General features: G+C 38.6%; 1 protein-coding gene across 5 annotated transcripts in view; it reads left to right on the plus strand.

Moving 5' to 3' along the window:
• The window catches only part of Smc6 (structural maintenance of chromosomes 6), a 53,900-nt gene that overhangs the window by 415 nt on the left and 40,406 nt on the right, over nt 1-13,079 (plus strand). For 3 of the 5 annotated variants that reach the window (NM_025695.4, NM_001361252.1, XM_011243892.3), the window contains exons 2-4: nt 5,429-5,571; nt 7,694-7,811; nt 9,960-10,065. In NM_025695.4, coding sequence (NP_079971.2) covers nt 5,434-5,571; nt 7,694-7,811; nt 9,960-10,065 — 362 coding nt within the window. In that variant the 5' untranslated portion in view covers nt 5,429-5,433. The remainder of the gene's footprint in view (nt 1-5,428; nt 5,572-7,693; nt 7,812-9,959; nt 10,066-13,079) is intronic. The other 2 variants (NM_001324476.1, XM_006515173.3) reach the window with 2 other exon arrangements.

Here is a 13,079-nt window from a genome sequence, read left to right on the forward strand (position 1 = left end):
CGCGCGCTTCCTCTCTCCGTGCCCGGGAGCCCCGTGCCTCGGCGAGCAGCCTTCGGCCCTCTTGGAAGCTGCGGGCTGCGGGTGCTCAGGGTCGGGCCTGGGCGCGGGCCGCGGGGACCTTCGCGCCCTCGGAGGGGACGCCGCTCTCCGCCGCGGGAAACTTGGCCGTGGGCGCCGGCCCGCCCTCGCGCGTCCCCAGGCGGCCCGGGCGTTGGCGGGCAGCCGCAGAGGTCGGGCCGGGCCTGAGGCCGGCGTCGGAGCTGGGTGTTACACGCGCAGGCACCGTGTGTCGGGGGGCGGGGGTCTGGAAATGCCGCTGAAATCTGAATCTGCCGTTAAATCTAGTTTCCCTGAAACACCACTCGAATGAACCAGGCTGGAGTAAAGCTTGTTTGAAAGGTTTGGGTGGCATTTCTTGCCCTCCATTACAGTGGAATTGGAGGGGGAATCGTGATTGGCAACTCTAGAAAACAGGACCTGAGGCTAGAGAAAGGAGTTTTAGGAGAAAAGGGCTTGAGTAAGGCTACTGATTCCTAGAAAGAGCAGCTGTTTGGCATTTACAGCCCAAAAACAGGTTATGTGAACCCTTAATGCAGTTGATAATGACTAGAAAGACTAAATTTGCATTTTAAAGCCAAGCTGTTCTGTGATTTCTGTTTAAAGTTAGAAATGTCCATATTCCCCGACTCTTAGGTCGGCCGATAAGTATACGCAGTGGCTGCAGCTAGTTTTAAGAGAGTTGTGGGTGATGGGGAACCTATTAGAATTTCTCCTTAGACTCATCCAGTTAGTATGTGAAACTAATTTTTTTTTTTAATGTTTAAAATCCGTGTAAATTCTTTTCCTGGGAGCTGGGGAATGTAGTACTCTTGGTAGAGTGCTTGCCTAGCAAGTGAACCCTGAGGTCAATTCCCAGAACCACACCGAACCCAGTGTGCAGGCCTGTAATCCTTGCACAGGAGGTGGAGGATGGAGTATCAAAAGGTCCTCTGCTACGGAGCAAGTTCGAAGGCAGCTTGGGTTACATGAGGCCCTGTCTCAAAGAAAAATTGTTTTGTTTTGTTTTTTTTCTGCCCTGGGGATGGTGGTTCAGGCTTGTAATCTCAGCTCCCAGTAGTGGCTGAAGTGAGATAGTTACAGGACAGTTTGTGCTACTGCTGAATTCCAGGTTAGCTCAGGCTACAGAGCAAAACTGTCCAAAAAAAAAAAAAAAAAAAAAAAAAAAAAAACCCAAAAGTAGTTGTCTGAATGGGTGTAGAAAGTCTAGAGACAAAGCTTACCCCTTGTAATTGCTTAAAACATGCTTTTGTTCCACACAGAGGGTAGACAGTGTGTGCAAAGTAATGCCACCTCCTTACCTCTTGGTTCTAAGTCACAGAACTGACTCCTGAGAGATTAATTCAGTATAAAGTGTTCAGTATTGAGCTCAACAAGCTAGTATAAACAGCATGTTGAGTGTTATTGTAAAACAAACGTCCCCCCCACCCCCAGTTAATTTTTCTAAGTGCCAAGGGTAGAATTTTATGTAAAACTTGCCTGAATCTTGACTATTTTTATTTTGTTAGGTAAATCAATCAAGATCTAGTAGGCAAGCTAGGAGTATTATTCAGTGGTAGATTGCTACTTTAACATGTAGGGACCCTGAATCTAATGTGACCCTTAAAAGGTAGTTGACTTACTTTCAAGAAATAATAGATACCTATTTAAAAAATTCACTGTAATAGCACATGCATTATATTTGAAGTACTTGGGATTTTTATTATTTTATGAGTGGGTGGTTTGCCTGCAGGTCTATCTGCACCACATGCATCCCTAATGCCTGTGGAGCTGTTAGATGATGTAGGACTGAAGCTAGAGACTGGTCAGTTTCCATGTGGGTGCTGAGATTCAGATTTGAGTTATTGGGAAAAACAGTCAGTGCTTGTTACCTCAGAGCCATCTTTTTGGCCAGTTTGATGACATGCCTAAATGTCACAGTTGTTTTATATACGTATAGTAGTAAGTCCAGGTAACTGGGGGTCCAGTGTGGTCAGTTATACTATATTTGTGTGTGTGTGTGTGTGTGTCTGTCTGTCTGTCTGTGTGTCTTTAAGTTTACAAGTTAAAGTAGTTATGTCTTTTTCTACCCTGCATACTTTTTTTTTGGTCACCAAATTCAAACTACTTTCTGTAATTTTCTTTTCTCCACTTGTAGATTGATTCCTACTGTAGTGTATGTTTTACTGTCTCGGGTCTATCCTTGGAACACTCGATTCAAACTCAAGTATTTGTAAACAAAACATTTATTATCCCTTTCTCGTGATAGATATACCGTCTGTTTATAATGGTAGGTAGCATTAGGTGAGAAAATGAAACGTTTTGAAGCAAGCCCAAAGGAACATTTAGAGGTACCCTTTATGGCAGATTTCTTTTTCTAGTTTTGGAGACACACTCAAGAAGATACTAGATTGTCAGTCACTGGATGTGAATACATTGTTGGTTAAACTCAGTTGTTTATGCCAGGAGGATCCTGGACATGAGCCGTTTGACTTTTGTCTGAGAAACTTGATTTGAATGTGTTCTGTCCGCATGTGTCTGCATCTAGTTACTAAGTTGGTGCTATGTAAGTTGAAGTCCTGCATTTGGGCCTCAGTTTCCCATGTTGTAAAATAAGGGCATGACTTACATCTTAAGGAGAGTTTATCCAGAGCTAAGCATACTTACTCAACAACGTGAATTCTATTCCCTTGGACTTTTACCTAGTCTTCCTTACTGCTGGGCTTCACCTCCACCCCTTCATTCCTGATACTGTTGCAGTTTTTGTTGAGGACTTTTTTAGAAACTGTCTACTTTGTCATCATTCTTAGTGTATCCCCTCAGTAGCAGAAGTTATATTTATTTAAAAATAGTTCTAGTAGTTATAGAATAAATAAGTCTAATTCTGTTACACTGGACACTACTGCTGTTAATCCCTACTTTGGTGTTAATGGGGAAGTATGAGTTGTAATTAAAGTGCAAGAGTCAAAATTTTATAATCCTGCTAAAACTTGTAGGATCTGATTAAGATTTCATGTGTATCTAAATGCTGAGCCCCTAGTTACTGATTTCTCTTTTTAACTAACCTTCTCTTCTCTCTCCCTTTCTTCCTTTCTGCCTTTCTGAAGTTCTTCACTGTTCCTGCTTTGAGGTTTTGCTTTGTATAAGAGAAGAAATGATAGTATTCCTTTATTTAGTGTTTGTTTGTTTGTTTGTTTGTTATAATCCTAGCACTTAAGATGCAGGACAGCCTGGGTTATATAGCTAGGCCAGTGTTAAAAAAACACACAAACCAAAACAACAATTCTTTTTAAAAACTGTAGATAAGTAAATAAAATTATAGAGCTCTATCAATATACTCAAGATCTCAGAGAGGCCTTTCCCTTTTTGTATATGTTGTGTCTTTCCTATTTTTTTTTAACCTATATCTCACCCTCAGGACATTGTACATGTTTCTTGAAAGTCTTTAAATCACAAAGTGATTCCTATTTAAAAGGTAGGAGGATCCTTCAATGTCTCTCAGATGTGAGTTTCCTTGGAAACCTAGAAGACTACAAATCCCAGGCTATGCCCAGCAAATACAACCCAGCCTCATTATGAAGCATCTGAGTGTCTTATCTTTTGTGTAGTGTGGACTGTCATGTACGTTGTCAACTCATCACACTTGGTCTAGTAGTGTATCTCCCTAACCGTGTTTTAACTTGCCAAACTGCTTTCTAATGATGGAGCACTAAAGTCAGTCAGGCTTTTTCTGAGCTTTCTGTCAGTCATTAATACAAATAATGCTTCAAAGGCATTTAATGTTGGATAACCTAATTGTTTCTCTTTGTTTAGTAATTTATAAAGGAATAGAGAGTGAATGAGACAGAACATGCTGCTGGGAAATAATGACTTGGTGGTATTTGGGGAATTTAAATTAGCCACTAGTTGAAACATACATTGACTCTTGCTATTTATTATTTTGGAGGGAAAAAAGATATAAAAGATGTTTGATTTTTTTTTTTTTTTGAAGATTTGACTTCTATAAGAGATTTGAGTTAAATATTAAATTACTTGCAAAGAAATATGTTAATAAATAATTACGATTAATTGTACTGTTCCCTAGAAAAGTACTAGTTTAGGTTACATCTCCCTCGACACTAATACCTTTTCTTTTTCTTTTCTTTCTCTCTCTCTATTTTTTTTTGAGACAGGGTTTCTCTGTGTAGCCCTGGCTGTCCTGGAACTCACTGTGTAGACGAGGCTGGCCTTGAACTCAGGGATCCACCTGTTTCTACTTCCCAAGCACTGGGATTAAGGGTGTGAGCCACTTTGCCCAGCTGCTAATATATCTTTTATAAAGATACTTTATTTCAGAAAGGTACAGAGTCCAAGTCCTTTAAAAAGTGTGATTTACTGGTTCTCAAATTTGAATCACCTGAAATCTTACTTAGACTACAATTCACGTGCACTAACATGGAGACTGAGACCTGGAATGTCCCCGGGGTACGAGATACTGTTTTCTGGTCTTTGGATTACATTCTGAATATCAGGTCTATGAATTATGTTATGGTCCTCTAACTTGTAACAAGGGCAGCGCCTGTTACTTGCTATCGTTTGCAGAGCCTTTTGCAGGGATTTATGAAACACTGCTGAATTCACACTGCAATCTTGCCACATCTGCCTGACATGGAATGTGCAGTTGTGTTTTCTTTGTTTCCAAAATTTCTGGTTTTAATTTCTGTTATAGAAAATATTGATAGATGCAAGCCAAAACTCTTCGAAGTCTCTTGTATTATTTAAGTACTTGTGTTATGACAGTTGAGATTAGTTATCTAGAAAAAGGGAAACTACTAGTGTGAAGCCTTGCTACTTCAAAATGTGTGCCTTTGGGAAATAACTTAAAAATCAAAACATAAAAATTTTGATTAGTATTACTTTTTGTTATAAAGGCTGGGTGATTATAATAATTTCGGGAAGGAGTGTGCCCTCTTTGTTAATAGGAAACCAAAGGACAGCCTTTTATCAATGAAATACTTTTTAATGGGTTTGGGAAGAAAATATTCAGTTAGGCTCCTACTAATTTAGTTATAGCCATGAATAGTTATGAATTTATTTCTTTTAAGACACTATAAAATTACTTTATCTGTCTGCAAATTAGAGGTCTAGGTTGTCTTGAGTGGCTAACAGCATCAATAGGGTTGTGTGTCTTTTTGAAGGCTCAAGGGGGAAATATGTTTCCTGTCTTACTATTAATTTTTTGACTTCTACTCCTTAACTCCATGTAATGTGAAATACTCTTATTTTTAAAAGTAGAATGAATAGTACTTAAATTTAAATGAGTTTTGTGTGGTTTCTTTTGTTTACTGTTTATTGAATAGTCTGTATATGCTATCCTTGACGTTTGTTATTGTTACTATAAACATTTGTTCAGATCTGATGGCCAAAAGAAAGGAAGAAAATTTCTGCTCTCCTGAAAATGCTAAAAGACCAAGACAAGAAGAACTGGAAGATTTTGATAAAGATGGAGATGAAGATGAATGTACAATTTCTTTCACGAATGGAACATCTACTTTGGTAAGTGTAGAATTACAAAATAATGGTCTTCAACTGATTTGTTTCTCATGATCATTTTATATGTCACATTTTAAAATAATTTGTAGTCAGGAGGAAGCAGTAAGAGTTTTAGAGAGCTGGGAAAGATAGCATCTGATTTTGAAGTTTGTGTTAATAATTGCAGAAATTAATGAAAACAATGGGAGAAATAACTGTCTTTAGATAAAAGTGGCAAACCTGTATTAAGACCAGCGAAGGTAAATTGCCACTGTCATGAGTGGAACAGGGGTCGTGGTTACTGACTTCACCCTATGAGCTTTAAAAGAGTAAGGACACACATTTGTCCTTCACGCTTACAGCTGAGATACTACTACATACTCAACAAAACGATAAAGTATGAAATAGTAATATCACTAGATTGCAAGAATGAAGAGAAATGAATTGTTTTATATATTGTTGATGGGAATGTAAATTGTTACCACTATGGAGAAGTTTGTTTCTGAGAAAACAATATAAAATTGTACTAGATTTATCCTAGTACAGGACATAGTATATTTTTAATAGCTTTTTTCATGAATGGTTAAATTAAAAATAAATCCACATGTGATTTTAAATTAAAAATAAATCCATGTTTGATTTCGTGATTAACCTGTGATAATCCGTTTCATGAATTATTGCTTAGCAGTGACAGAAAGTCAGAGCCTGAAAGAGGCAATAGTGGACAGTTCGGCTAAATGAAAAAAAAGCAACCCCTAAGATTATGTTTTGCATAAGCTTATTTATTTGGCGTCCTTGCAGTAACATTCGCAGAAGTACAGCTAGGCAAGTGGTTGTGGTGTGTTGAAAGGGATGTGATCATACTTACATCCCATACAACATGAGAGATCTTGTGCAGGGAAAACCCGGTGTGTTTACACTGTCAGTAACAGTGTCTTGCTCAAGATACTGTGCTTTCTTGAAATGTTACCATTGGCAGAAGCTGAGTGAAGAGTACATAGGGTCTGATTTCTTAATAATTGCATGTGACTGCAATTACCTTAAAATATTTTTAAAAAGTTCATGAATTATACCTGATATCCTAATCATGCAATGATGTAAATATTTCTCCTTTTTGATGGTATATAGAGTTTGTAAAGAATCCATAAAAATTGCTGATCACATTAGAGTGCTCTCTAAAATAATAAGGACTGGCAAAATCTGTTTTTTTATTCTGGTACTTAATACCTATGAAGTACAGGAGATCATTATTAGCTAAATACTGCTTAAACCATCTATAAACTTAAATATGACATTTTATAATATGGGGGGTTGCTTTACAAATTTGGGAATCCTACCTTTTTGTTTGTCTGTCTTTCTTTTGTTTGATACAAACACAGGGTTTCTTGGTGTATCCTTTTTCTGTTCTGGAACAGGTTGGCCTCAAACTCACAGCTCTGCCTGCCTCTGCCTCCCAAGGCATTCACCACCACCTCCCAACTTGGCAATCCTACATTCTTTTTATATTACTCAAAGTCATTCAGCTCTTGTAAGTGGCTGAAACGGAATGCCAGAAAAGCATGTGTACAATGCTGTTGGAATTCTCTGGTATGAAAATGGAATGCCATATTAGAAAATGATTCCATGTTCAGACCATAGCCAGACAGTCTTCTTTCAGAAATATTCTAAAAACACTTTTGTATTTAATAGTTATACTCCACCAGTACTTCTCAGGGAAGTGGAGGTGTTCTCTGCCTCCCACAGTATTGAACAATAACTGAATATATTTTTGATTCCTATACAAATGGAAGACAGATGCATGCTACCAGCATCTATTGTGTGGAAAAGAGATTTAGGATTCTGTTGAATGTTCTACAATGCACAGGATAGACTCCCTTGCAAAACATATTTGACCAGGAGTAGTGTTAGTTTTGCCTGTGTTAAGAAAAAGCTTTGTGATATATTTGCCAGGTCTTTTAAAGGCTATAGAATTAGTGGTATCCTAAAGAAAATTCCCACTTTATGTAATGTTGGCCGTTAAAGTTACTATTGCACACTTGATGATAACTTTTCATTAATAAATACTGTTGGTCTGTCAGATGCTTGAATATTAGTAATGAGTGTATTAAGAGTGATTGATTTTTTTTAATTCCTTTATTGTTAATAGACTGCAGCAGAAGTTGGAATAATTGAGAGTATTCAGCTAAGAAATTTCATGTGTCATTCAATGCTTGGACCTTTTAAGTTTGGTTCTAACGTCAACTTTGTTGTTGGCAATAATGGAAGTAAGTGCCTTCGCTCTCTTTATGCTCTACTCTATGACGACAGTGCATGAGCTTTCTCAAAGAGCTGACTATTAGTACTGAGAGATATTTAGGACTATACTTTATGGCTTCCTAGAATTTATTCAGTTTGCACTTGAAGAAAATATTGAATTAACCTTAAGTGCTATTTAAGTAGTAGGTATAAGCATTTCCTGTTTTCTGTTGTGTTTTAGATTTATTACTTTATGTATATGACTGTCTGCATGCATCTATGTGAACCTCATGGATGCACTGCCTTCAGGGTTAAATCCCTTGGAACTGAAGTTACAGATGGTTGTGAGCCACCATGTGGGTGTTGGGAACTGAACCTGGGTCCTGATCGAGAGCCACAAGTGTTGTTAGTCATTCACCACACTGCCTCTTTTTGTCTTGCTTCCATTATTCCATCCTTCTTCACTCCTTTTTTTTCTCCCTTTCCATTTTCTTAAGATAGAATCGAAGTTATGTAGTTCAGGCTCACCTGAAATTACTAGGCCAAAGGAGCCCTCTGTCTCCTCAGTAGAAATGCACCACAGCAACCTGGTGTAAACACTAGATAGGACGCAAATGAAGTGCCTTATAAATCCAGACTTGGAAGTAGTAATTCCACTGTTGTAATTAATGAGATTCTTATGAGGAGGCTCTGTTTGTGCTGGTACTTGAATGAAACTTAAAGATGCTTTAAGACTCATTTGTCAATAAGTTGAGATGCTCGAGGCACAGATGCTCATTCTCAGATGTGCAGAGGATAGAAGATGTATATGGAGCAGGAGGCTTAACTTTAGTGTGGTTTAATCAAGTGGTACATGGTGGGGAAGGACAGGATATGACATATGAGAGTTGTATTCTCTGCAGTACTGTTGGGGATCTTATGATTTTAGAGTTTTATTCAGATGTCAGAGGATAGCCAGTTAAACATTTTTGTGTGATGGGTTGAAATGGACAGGATTGTTGTGACAGACCAGCTACATTGCGGCAGTTGATGGAAGACAAGCTTGGTGTCAGGGATGACTGAGATAGTGAGCAGTCTACCACCTAGGAACAGAACTAGGCAGTGAGATTAGGTGTACGTAACAACACAGGCCCTTCCGGTGTTATCACTGCCTTTGTCATTTGTCAAAGAAGGCAGAGATTTGGGCAGGAGAGAGTGACTAGAGAAAAGGATATTTATTACAAGGGAAAAAGTGTAAGAAGTAAAGAAAGAATCATGAGTAGTTTGAATGATTTCTTTTATAAACCTTAATAAAGGAGAATTAACTAAAACATTATACCTAGTAGTAAGGAAAAAAAAATAGTAAGAACTTGCAAGGCATTCCAGGTACTAAATCAAGGCAATCATTAATTTATATTGGCTAAATTTGGTAGTATGTTGTAGAAGATAACAAATTAAATTCAGAAAATAATTACTATATCTGTGAAATAAGAGATTTTCAAAGTGGAGTGTTGATGTTTTATATCTTTTAGAATAAAAAGAATTACACTTCAAAACAGTTAAAAGAGCTAGAAAATGAATATTCAAATTAAAGGTCAAAATATTCAATTAAAATTTAAAATATTAAGTTAAAACAGACAAAATATTAAAAATGTGTGATTTTAAAAATAGCTTTTCTCTATTTAATGTGTTTAATGAATGTGTGTGCTGATTCTGAGGAGGCAGCTTATAGTGAAAGAGACAACGTTCCTTCTCACGTGGAGGTTTTTTATACCTGAGAGCGATTTTTAAGTTACTGTGCCTAAAATTTATCATGGAAGGAGTAGCCACAATTAAATTGATATAATAGCAAATTATGTAAATTAATTACATATATAAATGTAATTAGTTTTATTTAGTAGTTTGATGTACCAATTTGGTAGATTGAGTTTCAAGTTGGAAAGATATTGACCATTTTCCTCCTCTCATATTGTGTGTAAAAATCTGGTATCTGAAATGTCTGTTTTTCCTCCTGGTGGTGGTAGTTAGGTAGTTCTGGATGTATAACTTTTCTTAGTTTGCCACTTTACCACTGGAAGAAAATTATAATTGAATTTGTAACATTGAACTTGAGGTTGAGACAAATTCTGGGATGTTTTTGAATAAAGTTACAAGTCAGCACTTTCTGTCTCTGAAGTTGTCAATATGTGCCTTTTTAGGTGGGAAGAGTGCTGTGCTCACCGCACTCATAGTTGGTCTTGGTGGAAAAGCAGTTGCTACTAACAGAGGGTCCTCTTTAAAAGGCTTTGTGAAAGCTGGACAGAAGTAAGTGGTTCCTGGATGAGTTGCTTTTTCTTTTTCTCCTTTTTAAATCTCTTCCCTCAAATTCCTTCCCTACAGGAGTTTCCCTCCCCTCTCTCCACCCAGTCCCTCTTCCTCATGTCCCCTCTTTCCCAGATCATCTCCTCCTCCTCCTCCTCTCCCTCCTCCTCTTCTTCCTCTTTCTCCTCTTGGTCCTCCTCCACTTCCCTTCAGAAAAGGGCAGGCCTCAGGAATATCAACCAAACATGGGATGTCAAGTTGTAATAAGACTAGTCATGTCCCTCATGTGAAGGGTAGATGCTTTTGTTCTCTAGTAAGAAGCATGCTTTCGAACCCTGGAAAGTATGTGTGTGTGTGTGTGTGTGTGTGTGTGTATGTATGTATGTGTGTGTGTGTGTGTGTGTGTGTGTGTGTGTGTATTAGTCCTTTGTTCTGCCCTTGTTGCCAGCATGGCCTTCTACTTCCTGTTTTCTTCTAAGCAGATACCTTGTATTACTTGATACTCTGTCCACTTAAGCTTGTTATGTTTGGGGGGAAGAAATGGCAGCAGCAAATAGCAATGAAAGAAGTAATTTGGGGATTACCACATGAGGAACTGTCTTTAAGGGTCACGGCATTAGGAAGGCTGAGAACTACTGCCTTTATTATAAAAGATTGGTGTATTATCTGGGAAGGTAGACCAGGACCTGAGAAGTGGGTAGCTAAGTTTACAAAGTGAAAGACTTGGGGCCACTAATTTAAAAATATGAAATGTTATTTCAGACTTAATTTTCTTTTTGTCTGGCTATTTTAGTGTGTGCATGTTTGTGACCTTTCTTCTTTGGGTCTCCTCTCCCTCCTCCCCGTCTCTTTTTGGTTCTGCCTGGCTCTGTCATCTTCATTCTGTCTCTTATGATAACGGAGTATGTGACTTTTACCTATGAAGTTTGTGTTTCCTTTCTTACTCTTGGCCTTGGCCACGCTGAGCTTATGTGTACAGACGTTTACTAATATTCTAGTTGGGTATCTGGGTAGAAAGGGGGTTTTGTCTCTGTGTCTCTGATGGTTAGGTTCTCTGTTTCTCAGTTGGTTAGGTTCACTTCCCTAAAGCTTTTGTTGCGTGCTCCTGCATGTCTCTTCAGACTTCATCGTCTCACCAGTGTTCTGCACCAGCCTCGTTTCTCTGTTGAGACCTCAAAGCTATAATGAACCATTATTTTTTGTCTTAGACATGTTGAAATTTGAATGAAGAAAACTTTATCTTGAGGTCATTTTGCATTTGCAGAACTGTTGCAGAGAGAATGTAGTGTTTCTTGTCTGTTTGTCCCCCAGTGTCCCTAATGTGGTCAAGGGTCACTAAGGGTACCTAAGGGAGCTTTGTAATTGATTGGCATTCATGCACGTACTGCTTAGCTGGTGTGCGCATGCTTTTCTCTGAACTTTAAAGAGGACCTGATTGTTCCATGCAGTTTTGGAAATGGGGATAGAGACTGATAGGTGGCTAAGTCCATCTTTTAAGAGGGGCATAGGGAAGTGTACAGGAAAGCTGATGTGTACTTCCTGTCACATCTGTAATGTCGAGTGAAGCTCATTTTGAATTTTTTTCCCTGTGTTTCCTGTACATGTTAAAGGATGGGGTTTATTGACAAATCCATAAGAAGTTTATCAAAAATTTTATGTAATTGCTAATTAAAATCATTTTATATGAGATGCTTATAAGTTATAAGCTTATATGAGTTGGGAAATTCTGCCTTTTATGTGTTGGACAATTAAATATTTGTCCTTTCACCTACATGTTTTCCTGCCACTGAATTTAATGGAAGTTGAAGTAGGAAACTAAAATTGATTTTACTGTATATGTTTATTTGTTTTTCTGAGGCAGAGTTTCTCTTTTGTAGCCCTGGCTGTCTTGGTACTCGCTCTATACATCAGACTGCCCTTGAACTCACGAAAGATCCACCTGCCTCACCTCTGCCTCCCAAGTGCTGGGATTAATAGCATGCTCCACCACTGCCTGGCTAATGTAAATTTTTTTTAGATAGGCAGACACACACACACATACACACACACACACACACCTTAGTTATTCTTATACTACGAAAAAACTATGACCAAAACAGTTTATAGAAGAAAATATTTAATTGGCTTATGGTTCAGAGGGCTACATTCCATAATGGTGGAGCAAAGACATCGTTGGAATCAAGAGCTAAGAGCTTACTTATATCTTGATCTATAGATAGGAGGCAGAGCACTGGGAATCATACGAATTATTCAAGACCTCAGTGCCTTCCCTTAGTGACACTCCCTCAACAAGGCCATACAGTCTCTAATCCTTCCCAAACACTTCCTCCAGCTGAGGACCAACTATTTAAACATGAGCTGGTGGGGGCAGTTCTCATTTAGACCTCCAGATTGCACTCTCTGACCATAGGCTCATAGCCATATCAACGCAAAGTATGTTTACTTGAACTTGCTCACAAGGAACAAGCTAGGATTCAGCACCCTTCCATGGCCTCTGCCTCAGCTCCTGCCTGCAGGTTCCTGCCCTGTTTGAGTTCCATCCCTGATATCTTCAGTAAAGGACTGCAGTGTAGAAATGTTGTTCATAACCTGCTTATTAGCCTGTTTGAGAACCCATGACTACCAGCCCAAAGAATGGTACCACCCACAATTTCCTCAGCTAACCCCTACTAACCACTAATTAAGAAAGTGCCCTACAGCTGGATCTTAGGGCAGTTTCATAGGGGAATAGCAATAGCGGCCTTTTACAGCAAGTTCAAGACCAGCCAAAGGTTACTTGGTGAGGCCTGGTTAGGATGATCCGTGATTATATAATTCACAGGTGTCAGGTAGGATGAAAATTATAACTAAAACTTTTAAGTTTCAGTTTTTCGAGACAAGGTTTCTCTATGTAGCCCTGGCTGTCCTGGAACTCTACACCAGGCTGGCCCTGAATTCACAGAGATTCCTTACTCTGCCTCCATAGTGCTGAGATTAAATTGTACTCTGCCATCACCTGGCTGAAATAACCAAAATTT

The sequence above is a fragment of the Mus musculus genome, chromosome 12, assembly GCF_000001635.26.
Source record: "Mus musculus strain C57BL/6J chromosome 12, GRCm38.p6 C57BL/6J".
Classification (NCBI taxonomy): domain Eukaryota; kingdom Metazoa; phylum Chordata; class Mammalia; order Rodentia; family Muridae; genus Mus; species Mus musculus.